General features: G+C 52.7%; 1 protein-coding gene across 1 annotated transcript in view; it reads right to left on the reverse strand.

Annotated features, from left to right (window-relative positions):
- Positions 1–19,527, reverse strand: part of IRAG2 (inositol 1,4,5-triphosphate receptor associated 2) — a 142,060-nt gene that overhangs the window by 81,291 nt on the left and 41,242 nt on the right. Inside the window, 5 exon segments of the mRNA XM_063930083.1 lie at positions 6–141; positions 1,925–2,067; positions 2,069–2,083; positions 7,233–7,312; positions 8,198–8,274. Of these exon segments, the coding sequence (XP_063786153.1) occupies positions 6–141; positions 1,925–2,067; positions 2,069–2,083; positions 7,233–7,312; positions 8,198–8,274 (451 nt within the window).

A 19,527-nucleotide genomic window follows, 5' to 3' on the forward strand; every position in this document is an offset into this window, starting at 1 on the left:
TTAACCTTGGAGAAGTTGCCCAAAGCCACCAACCAGCTGCTGTCATATCTAGCACAGTCTATGAAATAATGGCAGCAGCTGATAGGCTGCTCCAGACAACTGCTAGACTTTATCTCTCTCCGAGGCTTGATGTACTGTGTGCTATGTACAGCTGCACAACGCTACACATTGTAGATGACTGCAATCTGCACATGTGCAGTGGCCCATCAGGACTGAGGTTGCACCTCCCTGCAGACTCTGGGTCCTAGTGCCCAGCAAGTATGCCCAGAGTGCTGTTGCTTTCCCAATAGATACATCGCCCTCTAAGTCTAAAACTTTTCCAACACTAGGGTTAAAACAAATTAACTCCCAGATTTATCAAGCCTCCGAGAGTGATAAAGTAAACGATGATAAAGTACCAACCAATCAGCTCCTAACGGTCATTTTCAAACAGCCTGTAACATGACAGGAGCTGATTGGTTGGTACTTTATCACAGTGAAATTTATCACTCTCCAAGGCTTGATAAATCTGGGTCTCTATGAGAGAAGGTTCCAGTGCTCACCCACAGTTACAATGCGATGCAAGATCTATAGCAGCTTCCACACGCTGGGTAACTGCAGATCACTATTTATTTCAGAGATGGACTGGGCGCATTAATCGGCCCCCGGTATTTGTAGTGCGCACTGTGCGATGGGGAAAATGGGTGTGGCCTTATAGGACCAGAGGCACCTCAGCCACAATCTCATATTTCCATCTTCAGTGCAGTGCACACTATGGGGGTCATTCCGAGTTGAATGACCCCCATAGTCTTCCCTGACATGTGTGGGGACACCCAGCACAGGGCTAGTCCGCCCCGCATGTCAGTCCGGCGCCCCCCCCCCCCCTTTTCCCCGCACAAGTACAAAAGCATCGCACAGCATACTTGTGGAGTAACTCCCGGGCCAGTGCAGCTCCTGTTGCTGACTGGGAGTTGCTTGTTGCTGCCCCTGGTCGCAGCGGCTGCGTGTGACGTCACGCAGCAGCTGCAGCCTGCCCTTCCCCCCCAAAACGGTGGCCAAATGCCGCCGTGCCACCCCCTCCCACCCAGCGGACCGCCTCTGTCTGTCAATCAGGGCAGAGGTGATCGCTAGGGAACGACGGGCCTTTGGCCGTCCGGCATGCGCAGTTCCGACCCGATCGCTGCGCTGCAAAATAACTGCAACGAGCAGTCGGGTTGACCCCCTATATCCGCCCAATGAGAGCAAGGGGGGGGGAATGCTGCTGCTGCTAGCGCTGGTTGACTTGTTACTTAATGAATGACTCAACACACGCTAGCTGTGCGATGAGTCATTCATTCATATCACTTGTGCTGTGAGAGTAATGGTTAACTCTCCTGGAGGAGGGGTCTCCTCAGCTGTCAGGGACCGGGACTCAAGTCCCAGCAGTCCCCCTCTGATGGCAGCCCTGCAGCTGACCACCCCAATAATATTGCACCAGCTTGCAGACCATTGTGTATTCTAATTGGGCTTCTCCACTTGGCCAAAGGACTATTTTCCCCCTGACATTTTGTGCCACCGTGAACCTCAGTAGATGTGGAGCCGCCAGCGGAGCTGTGCACCCAGGCTGCACCGCGACCCTCATTAGATGCGGAGCCGCCAGCGGAGTTGTGCACCCCAGGCTGCACCGCGAACCTCAGTAGATGCGGAGCAGCCAGCGGAGCTGTGCATCCAGGCTGCACCGCGAACCTCAGTAGATGCGGAGCAGCCAGCAGAGGTGTGCACCCAGGCTGCACCGTGAACCTCATTAGATGCGGAGCCGCCAGCGGAGCCAAGCACCCAGGCTGCAATCCCTTTACGTTTGGCCGGTGACCCCCCAGTCTTGCTCACTACTCATTTGCATCTGTCTGTATATCCAGTATCTCAGCCAGCAGTGGGGAATACAGGGGACTTGCGGTGACCCCATTACCTCTTCAGCTGGTTCCGCAGCTCCTCAATTTCTTCCAAGAGACGGTTATTGGTGTCCTCCTGAGCTTCCATCGCAGTCTTCAGTCTGTTCTTCCGCTCCTGCAGTTTCTGGTTGTTGTACTGCAGATCAGCGATGCAGGTTATGAGGTCCGAGGTGTCCCTGCAGGGTCCAGAGCAACAAACCATGGTATAATACAGAGCTGATGAGGACATATCTCCTGTAATATGGAACACATGGCCTGAAATTACCCCCCTCCCCTAATCCATATGAGCCACCCAGTCTCCATTATAAGCTTGGTCAGTCTATCCCAAAACTCTGTCCTCAAGGAACAGTACAGGTTTAAAGTATATCCATGCATGAATTAGTACCTCTTTTTTTATTCAACAATCTATGCTCAGACATGGACATCCCTAAAACCTGGACTGTTAGGGTACCTTCCTATGTTTGGGGAACCAGTAATCTAGGTACATCGGTGCAGAACGGGGTCCTAGTGTGGTTACTGAATAATAGAAGGTACTCTCTAGAAAAACCTCATTCTATCTATGCAAACCCCCTTCACACTGGACCCCCAGGACTTCCAGCCCATGAATGTTGCTACAATACGGACGCTGGGCGTAGCGTCTCCTGGCCTGAGGAGGAGGAAGCCGCCATTACTACCAGAGAACTCTGCAAAAGGCTAACTATTGTCAAAGTGAAAACCTCAAATAGGGAAGTGAGAGAGGGGGTCAGGAAAGCTGGTGCAGGAGGCAGCAATTGGGCATTTTAGGTCAAAAGGACGCTTCCATCATTAGAGACGACAGATACATCTCTCTTACACGCCCGGGTCTGTTGACACTAGTAACCCCTATTTTAGTTCCCCTGCAGGGAATGGTCCAGCGCACTATATGGGTGGTGTTGCGGCATTAATTCTCATCAGCGTAAAAAGTGTAAAAGCGGTTCAATCTGGCAGCACTTAGGTGTATGATAGGGAGGGGGTCACAGCAAACACAAAAGGGGGGTATCCCCAGCACACTAAACAGAACTTGCAACAACACTTGATAACTATAGGGAAATAGAAATTCAGATATTTGTTGCATGCACTTGCAAATACATGGTAAGCTTACCGGCAGTCCCTTCACTGCATGATACACAGAAATACACCCAAATTGAGGGCTAACTTACTAGGAGCCACCACTGGTATCTCCAAGTAGCACTACAGGAACCAGCATGCCTTCCAAATGCCTGATCCCATACAATGCCTTTTACAACTGCAAACAGTGGCAGCTGCTCAATCTGGCAGCACTTATCAGGCTCATGAAAGGGAAAGTACAGTACTTGCAGTCAGCGGTGTATCTAGGGGTCTGAGCCGCCCCTTGGCAAAGTCAGGGGCTTGTGCACCCCCCCCCCCCCCCCCCACACACACACATACACATGTTTGAAATAAGGAAGGGGTGTCAAAAAAGGAATGTGGCCTTGTGGGAAAAGGGACATAGCCACACAATAGTACTTCCAATTCAAATGATGGCGCTTAGTATCACATTACAACGCACAGTAGTGTCTCTTATTCACATTACGCCACACAGTCGCATATCCTCCAACATTTTACACATAAAAATCGGTACAAATTCGAAAAGGGGGCATGGCCATGGGTAAAGGGGGAGTGGCCACGCCCCTTTTTCCTATACTTTCAATGGAAGTTTAGAGAGCCAAAAATTGGTACAGACCATAAAAATTAAGGTACTGTACCTGCCAAAAAGGTCCAGTTGGAGGGTTTGCAGTCGTACCCCTATAGAAAAACACCGTCTATACAGGGCATACGGGGAATGCATACTGAAAATGGAAATGTGGACCAGTGCTAATAAATATATTTCTAATTTTATATGGGGAATGCAGTCAAACCACATTTGCCATTAGTATATCTGATCCTGGCCATAGGCCACACACATATACACTTACGTACATAGTCACACACAAAACACATACATATGATATACAGTACAGTCACACATGCAGTATGCACTTACATACATAGTCATACACAAAACACATACATACGATATACAGTACAATCACACATACAGTAGATACAAATACAGTCACATACCTACATACATAGTTACACACTTATTCACATCCATAGTCACACACTAATACACACATAAATACAGTAGGTACTTATACTACATACACAAACATACATACAGACATAGTCACACACAGAGCCGGCCATAGGTATAGGCAAACTAGGCAATTGCCTAGGGCATTTGATATGGCCTAGGGGCATCAGCAGCTTCTGCTGATTAAAATGATATGCAGCATGCCTATATTCTGTGTGTAGCATTTCATATGCAGATACAGCCACAGTCTCACACAGTATATAGGCATGCTGCATATCATTTTTAATCAGCAGAAGCTGCTTCTGCATCCTAGCCACATAGCAATGCAAATAAGATGCATTTTCATAAAAAAATGTGCCCGACGTTAGCATTGAGGCAATATTTATGAGGACACATCTGTATCCAAGCAGAGGCAGAGGTCACAGTGTTAGTGGAAGTGTGAGTGCTGTGTGCATGTGAGTGGGTTGGTTGTGCAGTAGTGTTCAGAATATGTGTAAGGAGCATTATGTGTGTCATGTAAAAATGCATTAATAATGTGCAACATATGTGTAAGGGGCACTGTGTGTGTCATTATGTGTATAAGGGCATTAATAATGTGCGGCATATGTGTAACAGGGTAGTACTGTATGTGTGTCATTATGTGTATAGAGGCACTAATAATGTGCAGCAAATGTGCAGGGGGCACTGTGTGTGTCATTATGTGTATAAGGGCATTAATAAAGGTTGTCATAATGTGTAAGCTGCATTATGTTTATAAGGACATTAATAATGTGTCTCATATGTGTAAGGGGCATTACTGTGTGGAATTGTGTATAAATGCATTACTAATGTGTGGCATTATGTGTATAAGGTGCTCTACTGTGTGGCGTTGCATATAGAAAGGGCACTACTGTGTTGTCTAATGTGAATAAAGAGCAATAGGGTGTGGTGTAATGTGAATAAGTAGCAATTCAGTGTGATGTAATGTGAATAAGGAGCTCTACTGTGAGGAGTAACGTTTAAGGTAAAGTGATACTACTGTGGGATGTAATATTAATTATGGACACTATCGCATGATCAAATGTGAATAAAGTTGCAGTACTGTGTGGGCGTAATTGAATTTGGGGTTACTATTGTGTGGCCATGCCCCTTGCCAGCAAAAACACACCCCCTTTTTGGGGCTGTGCGTCAAATGTGCGAACTGTTCCTATTTAAAATATAGAGGGTACAAACAGCAAAATAAGGACTGCTATAGGTGAGGGGTGATGGTGCTGGGAAAGAGGTGCAAGGTCAGAGGCAGAACCAGCGGTTGTGCTAGGGGGCACCAGCCAAAATCTTGCCTAGGGCATCATATTGGTTAGGGCCGGCTCTGGTCACACATACATAAATTCACTCACAGACACGCATACACACAGACTATATAGTGTCCCCCTCACCACCCACATTACAGACAGGGTACGCACTGACTGCATGTACTTTAGTAGCTCGTTGTCCTCCCTCCTTCTCCTCCATGCCTGCTGGCCTGCCTGGCAGTGAGTGCCATGCTTCCACTCCGTCCACTGCCCTAGCCCAATGCAGGGCAGTGCAGTACTGTGCCTCGACCCCCCCTCCTCCCCATAGTCCGGCTCTGACTGCACCGCCACCTGGTGACTGTCTGTCACTGCTGGCGCCAATGTCCAGCGGCACAGCTCCTACCTAGTGATCAATCAGACTCAAAGTAAACTACAGCTCCTAGCAGCCCTTGCTGCTGGGGGGTTCCCGGCAACAAGGGTTGCTGGGGTTGTAGTTATGTTGAGTCTGATTACAAGCGAGGTGCAGTGCACTGCTGCCAGACACTGGCGCCGGCAATAACAGGACAGTCAGCAAGTCTGACAGTACTACTTGGTTCTACCCTCTGGCCATGGATGGCACTGCCAGATGGCGCCCTCTTCTTGCCTGGCGCCCCTGGCGAGTGCCATCCTGGCCAATAGGTAGATACACCCCTGCTTGCAGTAACACTTAAAAACTATATGGTATAGAAATTCAGAGATATTTGTTGGCCCCTAGGTAAGCTAGCCCTCAATTTGCAGATGTAGGGACTGCTGGTAATCAGAGCAGGCGTGAAGGGGCTCAGCAGCTGATCACATATTTGCAAATGCATGTAACAAATATCTGATTTTCTATTACTATATAGTTCTCAAGTATTGTTGCAAGTACTTCTTAGGGTGCTGGGGGGATACCTGGGATGATAAAGCCTGCCCCCCCCCCCCATTGTTTTTAGTGTAAATGTATCACTTACAGCAGACGTTTGATGGCCCTTACTAGCATATATAGTACAGCTGACCAAATATATTGTAACATTTGCAGACCAAATGTAAGGTTGGTCTCCCCCCTGCCTGGTCACAGTGTGCACAGCATCATTATATGGGTTACTTTAGACATAAGCAGATTTAAGCAGGAGAGTAGTAAAGTATACACCATGAGCCGAGTCTCCAGGGCCCTGGTACACCCCATCCGGCACATTACTGTACAGCTGCCCCGTCTACCACAATCACAGGACTACAGAATAACCAGCACCATCCCAGGGCAGATTACCTCAAACCTCCATTAAAAAATCAAAATCAAACGTTGCGCTTATGACCTGGCTGGGTGCAAGGACATGAGACCTAGATGTGGCACATACTGTACATACGCTCCGGGTGAGGCGCCTCTGACTTATGTCTGTGTAGAAAGACTTTAGAATGAAATAAATAAAAACCTGACTTGCGCCTGACGCAGCAGCAGCCCAGTACGTAGATTCTGGGGCCTATGCAGTACGGTGGACGGATCCGTTACACATGCGGGAAAAGTAGTATTGACTTATTTTATGTAACGGGCACAGTCGCCCATTGCAGTCTCGATGTGGCCGCATCCAATCACACTGATTTTTTTTTTAGAGTTTGATTGCAGGGTCTGACACTTCAGATGGCGTTCACACACTGGGCCCCACTCCTCCATATTGGAAGGAGTTCTGGAGTCGAAACCGCAAGAGATAACGAATAGGACAACGGTGTAGATATCAACTACTAGCGCGGCTCTCAGGTGTACGGCGGAGACCGCTAGATAGGAGTGTGCATGTATGTGACATTCTATGTGTGTGTGTATGTACGTATGTGTGTATGCATGTGTGTGATATACTATTTGTGTATACAGTAAATATGTACAATATATACATAATACAGACTCTTTATAACTATACACAAAGCATCACTCACAAATCTTTGGAAATGTCCACCGCCAAAAGCTTCCAGACTCCCGGATGTGATGTTCATGGTGGTGCCGGAAATTCTGCGCACTGCGGAGTAAAATACAAAGTAACTTATTTATGTGGGAACATTTTACCTTCGCAAGAACGTGGCTTCCTCTTCCCCCCCCAAACCACTGACCCCCCCTAAGAAGAGGGGTGGGGGGCCCTTTCCCTGAAGTCACACTGTACAATGGAGGTTGTAGAGCTGTACTGTAGGGACAGACTTGTTTGGTACATCAGATAGATTTCTGGGATACGCCTTACGAGCAGTGTTTGTGGACTCGAACCCCCAACCAAACCGGTCACACTGAGACCCTCTCAGGCCGCCAGGCAGGCTTGGACTGGCCCACAGGGGTACAGGGGAACCACCGGTGGGCCCTACTGCCTGGGGGCCCACCTCCTGCTCCAAGGATCAGGTTCCAGACTGTGCACTTGAATTATACATTATACATATATGTTACCTTATACTGGACTGTGGTGTATTTTCTACAGTGCATTATACATTATAAATATGTTACCTTATACTGGACTATGGTGTATTTTCTACCAGTGCATTGCTGTTATTTAATCTGGTACATTATCATGCATTGCAGCAGCTGAATTACTGTATATATTTATGAAGGGGCCCAGACGTTGCACTCTCTAATGGTTAGTCAAACCAATGAGGTGGCAGGCCACACCCCCTCTGCAGACTGGCCACACCCCTAACATAGGCCCCTATCACTGCATTCCCCGGTGGGCCCTACATGCCCCAGTCCGACACTGCCGCCAGGAATCCTGCACTTCCCTCAGACACATTCCCCCCCCCCCCCCCCCCTTTTGCTGATCATAACACAACACTGGGGACCTGTTACCACAAGATGCGCAGATGTAAAGGCCGCAGGGAGGCGCGAGGCACAGAGGGGGTGAAAGTCCGTCATGGGAACCTCTCACCTGACTGAAGACTTTCTCGCAGTTTAATCAAAGACTCCTCAGCGACGAGGACCGATTCTTTAGTTGTATTCTGAGTACTAGAAAAGATGGAGAACATTCAGTCACCACCATAACCTGGCCTGACAACAGCGGCAATGCCAGGTCTGTTATGTGCGGAATTACAGATTCTTACACTCAGGATCAGATCCCCCCCCCCCCCCCCACACACACACACACACACACACACACACACAGGATCAGATCACCCCACACACACACGATCAGATCACCCCACACACACACACAGGATCAGATCACCCCCCCCCACACACAGGATCAGATCACCCCCACACAACACACACACAGAATCAGATCAGATCACCCCACCCCCACCACCCCACCAACACACACACAGGATCACCACCACCAACACACACACACACACACACACACACACACACACACAGGATCAGATCACCCCCCCCCCCCACACACACAGGATCAGATCACCCCCCCACACACACACAGGATCAGATCACCCCCCCCACACACACACACACACACAGGATCAGATCACCCCCCCCCCCACACACACACACAGGATCAGATCAACCCCCCACACAGGATCAGATCACCCCCCACACACACACAGGATCAGATCACCCCCCCCCACACACACAGGATCAGATCACCCCCCCCACACACAGGATCAGATCACCCCCCCCCCCACACACACACACAGGATCAGATCACACACACACACACACACACACAGGATCAGATCACACACAGGATCAGATCACACACACACACACACACACACACAGGATCAGATAACACACACACACACACACACACACACACACACACACAGGATCAGATAACACACACACACAGGATCAGATCACCCCCCACACACACACACACAGGATCAGATCAGATCACCCCCACGCCCCCACACACACACATAGGACCACCAACACACACACAGGATCACCACCAGCACACACACACACACAGGATCAGATCACTGCCACACACACAGGATCAGATCACCCCACACACACACAGGATCAGATCACCCCACACACACACAGGATCAGATCACTGCCACACACACAGGATCAGATCACTACCACACACACAGGATCAGATCACTGCCACACACACAGGATCAGATCACTGCCACACACACACACACACACACACACACACACACACACACAGGATCAGATCACTGCCACACACACAGGATCAGATCACTTGCCACACACACAGGATCAGATCACTGCCACACACACACAGGATCAGATCACCCCCCCCCCCCCCCCCCCACACACACACACACACAGGATCAGATCACCCCACACACACACACACACACACAGGGTCAGATCACTGCCACACACACACACAGGATCAGATCACCCCCCCCCCACACACACACACACACACAGGATCAGATCACCACACACACACAGGATCAGATCACCACACACACACAGGATCAGATCACCACACACACACAGGATCAGATCACCCCCCCCCCCCACACACACACACAGGATCAGATCACCCCCCACACACACACACACAGGATCAGATCACCCCACACACACAGGATCAGATCACCCCCCCCACACACAGGATCAGATCACCCCCCCACACGATCGGATCAGATCACACACACACACACACACACAGGATCAGATCACTGCCACACACAGGATCAGATCACCCCCCCCCACACACACACAGGATCAGATCACCTCCCCCCCACACACATAGGATCAGATCGCCCCACACACAGGATCAGATCACCCCACACACACACACAGGATCAGATCACCCCACACACACACACACACAGGATCAGATCGCCCCACACACACACAGGATCAGATCGCCCCACACACAACACACAGGATCAGATCGCCCCACACACACACACACAGGATCAGATCGCCCCACACACACACACAGGATCAGATCGCCCCCCACACACACGATCAGATCGCCCCCCACACACACACGATCAGATCGCCCCCCACACACACACACACGATCAGATCGCCCCCCACACACACACACACGATCAGATCGCCACACACACCCACACACAGGATCAGATCGCCCCACACACAGGATCAGATCGCCCCACACACAGGATCAGATCGCCCCACACACAGGATCAGATCGCCCCACACACAGGATCAGATCGCCCCACACACAGGATCAGATCGCCCCACACACAGGATCAGATCGCCCCACACACACAGGATCAGATCGCCCCACACACACAGGATCAGATCGCCCCACACACACAGGATCAGATCGCCCCACACACACAGGATCAGATCGCCCCACACACACAGGATCAGATCGCCCCACACACACAGGATCAGAACGCCCCACACACACAGGATCACGAACGCCCCACACACACAGGATCAGAACGCCCCACACACACAGGATCAGATCACCACACACACAGGATCAGATCACCCCCCCCCCACACACACACAGGATCAGATCAGCCCCCCCACACACACACACGATCGGATCACCCCACACACACAGGATCGGATCACCCCACACACACAGGATCAGATCACCCCCCCCCACACACACACACACACACACACACACAGGATCAGATCACCCCACACACAGGATCAGATCACCCCACACACACACAGGATCAGATCAGCCCCCCACACACACAAACACGATCGGATCACCCCACACACACAGGATCGGATCACCCCACACACACAGGATCAGATCACCCCCCCCCCCCACACACACACACACACAGGATCAGATCACCCCACACACACACACAGGATCAGATCACCCACACACACAGGATCAGATCGCCCCACACACACACACACACACACACAGGATCAGATCGCCCCACACACACAGGATCAGATCGCCCCACACACACAGGATCAGATCACCCCACACACACACAGGATCAGATCACCCCACACACACAGGATCAGATCACCCCACACACACAGGATCACCGCCGCCACACACACACACAGGATCAGATCACCCCACACACACACACACACACAGGATCAGATCGCCCCACACACACACAGGATCAGATCGCCCCACACACAGGATCAGATCGCCCCACACACACACAGGATCAGATCGCCACACACACACACACAGGATCAGATCACCACACACACACACACACACAGGATCAGACCACACACACACACAGGATCAGATCAGATCACCCCCACGCCCCCACACACACACATAGGACCACCAACACACACACAGGATCACCACCAGCACACACACACACAGGATCAGATCACTGCCACACACACAGGATCAGATCACCCCACACAGGATCAGATCACCCCACACACACACACAGGATCAGATCACTGCCACACACACACAGGATCAGATCACTACCACACACACAGGATCAGATCACTGCCACACACACACACAGGATCAGATCACTGCCACACACACACACACACACACACACACAGGATCAGATCACTGCCCACACACACAGGATCAGATCACTGCCACAACACACACCACAGGATCAGATCACTGCCACACACACACACAGGATCAGATCACCCCCCCCCCCCACACACACACACACACAGGATCAGATCACCCCACACACACACACAGCAGCACACACACACACACACAGGGTCAGATCACTGCCACACACACACACACACACACACAGGATCAGATCACCCCCCCCCCCCACACACACAGGATCAGATCACCACACACACAGGATCAGATCACCACACACACACACACAGGATCAGATCACCACACACACACACACAGGATCAGATCACCACACACACACACACACACACACACACACACAGGATCAGATCACCACACACACACACACAGGATCAGATCACCACACACACACACAGGATCAGATCACCACACACACACACACACACACACACACACAGGATCAGATCACCACACACACACACAGGATCAGATCACCACACACACACAGGATCAGATCACCACACACACAGGATCAGATCACCACACACACACAGGATCAGAAAACCACACACACACAGGATCAGATCACCCCCCCCCCACACACACACACACACAGGATCAGATCACCCCCCCACACACACGATCGGATCACCCCACACACACAGGATCAGATCACCCCCCCACACGATCGGATCAGATCACACACACACACACAGGATCAGATCACTGCCACACACAGGATCAGATCCCCCCCCCCACTCACACAGGATCAGATCACCTCCCCCCCCACACACATAGGATCAGATCGCCCCACACACAGGATCAGATCACCCCACACACACAGGATCAGATCGCCCCACACACACACACAGGATCAGATCGCCCCACACACACACACACAGGATCAGATCGCCCCACACACAGGATCAGATCGCCCCACACACAGGATCAGATCGCCCCACACACAGGATCAGATCGCCCCACACACAGGATCAGATCGCCCCACACACAGGATCAGATCGCCCACACACAGGATCAGATCGCCCCACACACAGGATCAGATCGCCCCACACACAGGATCAGATCGCCCCACACAGATCAGATCGCCCCACACACAGGATCAGATCGCCCCACACACCAGGATCAGATCGCCCCACACACAGGATCAGATCGCCCCACACACAGGATCAGATCGCCCCACACACAGGATCAGATCGCCCCACACACACAGGATCAGAACGCCCCACACACACAGGATCAGATCGCCCCACACACACAGGATCAGATCGCCCCACACACACAGATCAGATCGCCCCACACACACAGGATCAGATCGCCACACACACACAGGATCAGATCACCACACACACAGGATCAGATCACCCCCCCCCCCCCCCCACACACACAGGATCAGATCAGCCCCCACACACACACACGATCGGATCACCCCCCCACACACACACAGGATCAGATCACCCCACACACACACACAGGATCAGATCACCCCACACACACAGGATCAGATCGCCCCACACACACACAGGATCAGATCGCCCCACACACACAGGATCAGATCGCCCCACACACACAGGATCAGATCGCCCCACACACACAGGATCAGATCGCCCCACACACACAGGATCAGATCGCCCCACACACACAGGATCAGATCACCCCACACACACACAGGATCAGATCACCCCACACACACAGGATCACCGCCGCCACACACACACACAGGATCAGATCACCACACACACACACAGGATCAGATCGCCCCACACACACACACACACAGGATCAGATCGCCCCACACACACACACACACAGGATCAGATCGCCCCACACACACACAGGATCAGATCGCCCACACACACACACACAGGATCAGATCGCCACACACACACACACACACACACACACAGGATCAGATCCCCCCCCACACACACACAGGATCAGATCACCCCACACACACAGGATCAGATCACCTCACACACACAGGATCAGATCACCCCACACACAAACACACACAGGATCAGATCACCACACACACAGGATCAGATCACCCCACACACACAGGATCAGATCACCCCACACACACACACAGGATCAGATCACCCCACACACACACACAGGATCAGATCACCCCACACACACACACACACACACACACACACACAGGATCAGATCACCCCACACACACACACACAGGATCAGATCGCCCCACACACACACAGGATCAGATCGCCCCACACACACACAGACACACACACACACACACACACAGGATCAGATCACCCCACACACAGGATCAGATCACCCCCCCACACACACAGGATCAGATCACCCCACACACACACAGGATCAGATCCCCCCCCCCCACACACACAGGATCAGATCCCCCCCCCCCACACAGGATCAGATCACCGCCCCCCCACACACACAGGATCAGATCACCGCCCCCCCCCCACACAGGATCAGATCACCCCCCCCCCCCACACACACACACAGGATCAGATCACCCCACACACACACACACACACAGGATCAGATCGCCCCACACACACACAGGATCAGATCGCCCCACACACACACACACACAGGATCAGATCACCCCACACACAGGATCAGATCACCCCCCCACACACACAGGATCAGATCACCCCACACACACACAGGATCAGATCCCCCCCCCCACACACACAGGATCAGATCCCCCCCCCCCCCACACACACAGGATCAGATCACCGCCCCCCCACACACAGATCAGATCACCCCCCCCCCCACACACACACACACAGGATCAGATCACCGCCACACACACAGGATCAGATCACCCCCCCCCCACACACACACACACACAGGATCAGATCACGTGACCGCCACACACACACAGGATCAGATCACCCCCCACACACACAGGATCAGATCACCCCCCCCCCACACACACACACACACAGGATCAGATCACCGCCACACACACACACAGGATCAGATCACCGCCACACACACACACAGGATCAGATCACCGCCACACACACACACAGGATCAGATCACCGCCACACACACACACAGGATCAGATCACCGCCACACACACACACAGGATCAGATCACCGCCACACACAACACACAGGATCAGATCACCGCCACACACACACACAGGATCAGATCACCGCCACACACACACACAGGATCAGATCACCGCCACACACACACACAGGATCAGATCACCGCCACACACACAACAGGATCAGATCACCCCCCCACACACACACAGGATCAGATCACCGCCACACACACACACACACACAGGATCAGATCACCGCCACACACACAGGATCAGATCACCGCCACACACACACACACACACAGGATCAGATTGCCCCCCACACACACACACAGGATCAGATCGCCACACACACAGGATCAGATCACGCCACACACACAGGATCAGATCACCACACACACAGGATCAGATCACCCCCCCACACACACACAGGATCAGATCACCCCCCACATACACACACACACAGGATCAGATCACCCCACACACACACACAGGATCAGATCACACACACACACACACACGATCAGATCACTGCCACACACACACAGGATCAGATCACCCCCCCCACACACACACAGGATCAGATCTCCCACACACAGGATCAGATCACCCCCCACACACACACAGGATCAGATAACCGCCGCCACACACACACACACAGGATCAGATCGCCCCACACACACACACACACAGGATCAGATCGCCCCACACACACACAGGATCAGATCGCCCCACACACACACACACAGGATCAGATCGCCACACACACACACACACACACACAGGATCAGATCCCCCCCCACACACACACAGGATCAGATCACCCCACACACACAGGATCAGATCACCTCACACACACAGGATCAGATCACCCACACACAAACACACACAGGATCAGATCACCACACACACAGGATCAGATCACCCCACACACACAGGATCAGATCACCCCACACACACACACAGGATCAGATCACCCCACACACACACACAGGATCAGATCACCCCACACACACACACACACACACAGGATCAGATCACCCCACACACACACACACAGGATCAGATCGCCCCACACACACACAGGATCAGATCGCCCCACACACACACAGACACACACACACACACACAGGATCAGATCACCCCACACACAGGATCAGATCACCCCCCCACACACACAGGATCAGATCACCCCACACACACACAGGATCAGATCCCCCCCCCCCACACACACAGGATCAGATCCCCCCCCCCCACACAGGATCAGATCACCGCCCCCCCACACACACAGGATCAGATCACCGCCCCCCCCCCCACACAGGATCAGATCACCCCCCCCCCCCCCACACACACACACACAGGATCAGATCACCCCACACACACACACACACACAGGATCAGATCGCCCCACACACACACAGGATCAGATCGCCCCACACACACACACACACAGGATCAGATCACCCCACACACAGGATCAGATCACCCCCCCACACACACAGGATCAGATCACCCCACACACACACAGGATCAGATCCCCCCCCCCACACACACAGGATCAGATCCCCCCCCCCCACACACACAGGATCAGATCACCGCCCCCCACACACAGGATCAGATCACCCCCCCCCCACACACACACACACAGGATCAGATCACCGCCACACACACAGGATCAGATCACCCCCCCCCCACACACACACACACACAGGATCAGATCACGTGACCGCCACACACACACAGATCAGATCACCCCCCACACACACAGGATCAGATCACCCCCCCCCCCACACACACACACACACAGGATCAGATCACCGCCACACACACCACACACAGGATCAGATCACCGCCACACACACACACAGGATCAGATCACCGCCACACACACACACAGGATCAGATCACCGCCACACACACACACAGGATCAGATCACCGCCACACACACACACAGGATCAGATCACCGCCACACACACACACAGGATCAGATCACCGCCACACACACACACAGGATCAGATCACCGCCACACACACACACAGGATCAGATCACCCCCCACACACACACAGGATCAGATCACCGCCACACACACACACACACACAGGATCAGATCACCGCCACACACACAGGATCAGATCACCGCCACACACACACACACACACAGGATCAGATTGCCCCCCACACACACACACACACACACAGGATCAGATCGCCACACACACAGGATCAGATCACCGCCACACACACAGGATCAGATCACCACACACACAGGATCAGATCACCCCCCCCACACACACACACACAGGATCAGATCACCCCCCACATACACACACACACAGGATCAGATCACCCCACACACACACACAGGATCAGATCACACACACACACACACACACGATCAGATCACTGCCACACACACACAGGATCAGATCACCCCCCCCACACACACACAGGATCAGATCTCCCCACACACAGGATCAGATCACCCCCCACACACACACAGGATCAGATAACCGCCGCCACACACACACACACAGGATCAGATCGCCCCACACACACACACACACACACAGGATCAGATCGCCCCACACACACACACAGGATCAGATCGCCCCACACACACACACAGGATCAGATCACTGCCACACACACCGGATCAGATCACCACACACACACATACAGGATCAGATCACCCCCCACACACACAGGATCAGATCACCACACACACACGCAGGATCAGATCACCACACACACACACAGGATCAGATCACCACACACAGGATCACCGCCGCCACACACACACACAGGATCAGATCACCACACACACACACACACAGGATCAGATCGCCACACACACACACAGGATCAGATCGCCCCACACACACGGGATCAGATCCCCCCACACACACACACACACACACAGGATCAGATCACCCCACACACAGGATCAGATCACCCCACACACACAGGATCAGATCACCCCACACACACACACACACACACACAGGATCAGATCACCCCACACACACAGGATCAGATCACCCCACACACACAGGATCAGATCACCCCACACACACAGGATCAGATCACCCCACACACACAGGATCAGATCACCCCACACACACAGGATCAGATCACCCCACACACACAGGATCAGATCACCCCACACACACAGGATCAGATCACCCCACACACACAGGATCAGATCACCCCACACACACAGGATCAGATCACCCCACACACACAGGATCAGATCACCCCACACACACAGGATCAGATCACCCCACACACACAGGATCAGATCACCCCACACACACAGGATCAGATCACCCCACACACACAGGATCAGATCACCCCACACACACAGGATCAGATCACCCCACACACACAGGATCAGATCACCCCACACACACAGGATCAGATCACCCCACACACACAGGATCAGATCACCCCACACACACAGGATCAGATCACCCCACACACACAGGATCAGATCACCCCACACACACAGGATCAGATCACCCCACACACACAGGATCAGATCACCCCACACACACAGGATCAGATCACCCCACACACACAGGATCAGATCACCCCACACACACAGGATCAGATCACCCCACACACACAGGATCAGATCACCCCACACACACAGGATCAGATCACCCCACACACACAGGATCAGATCACCCCACACACACACACAGGATCAGATCACCCCACACACACACACAGGATCAGATCACCCCACACACAGGATCAGATCACCCCACACACAGGATCAGATCACCCCACACACAGGATCAGATCACCCCACACACACACACAGGATCAGATCACCCCACACACACACACAGGATCAGATCACCCCACACACACAGGATCAGATCACCCCACACACACACACAGGATCAGATCACCCCACACACACACACACACACACACAGGATCAGATCACCCCACACACAGGGTCAGATCACCCCCCCACACACACAGGATCAGATCACCCCACACACACACACAGGATCAGATCCCCCCCCCCACACACAGGATCAGATCACCGCCACACACACAGGATCAGATCACCCCCCCCACACACACAGGATCAGATCACCCCCCCCACACACACACACACAGTATCAGATCACCGCCACACACACACAGGATCAGATCACCGCCACACACACACAGGATCAGATCACCCCCCCACACACACAGGATCAGATCACCCCACACACAGGATCAGATCACCCCACACACAAACACAGGATCAGATCACCCCACACACAAACACAGGATCAGATCACCGCCACACACACAGGATCAGATCACCCCACACACACAGGATCAGATCACCCCCCCCCCCCACACACACACACACAGGATCAGATCACCGCCACACACACACAGGATCAGATCACCGCCACACACACACAGGATCAGATCACCGCCACACACACACACAGGATCAGATCACCGCCACACACACACACAGGATCAGATCGCCACACACACACACACAGGATCAGATCACCCCACACACACACACACACAGGATCAGATCGCCACACACACAGGATCAGATCACCCCCCCACACAGGATCAGATCAACACACACACACACACACACACACACACACAGGATCAGATCACCCCACACACACACACACACACACACACACACACACAGGATCAGATCACCCCACACACACACACACAGGATCAGATCACCCCACACACA

This window comes from Pseudophryne corroboree, chromosome 6 (assembly GCF_028390025.1).
Source record: "Pseudophryne corroboree isolate aPseCor3 chromosome 6, aPseCor3.hap2, whole genome shotgun sequence".
Lineage (NCBI taxonomy): Eukaryota > Metazoa > Chordata > Amphibia > Anura > Myobatrachidae > Pseudophryne > Pseudophryne corroboree.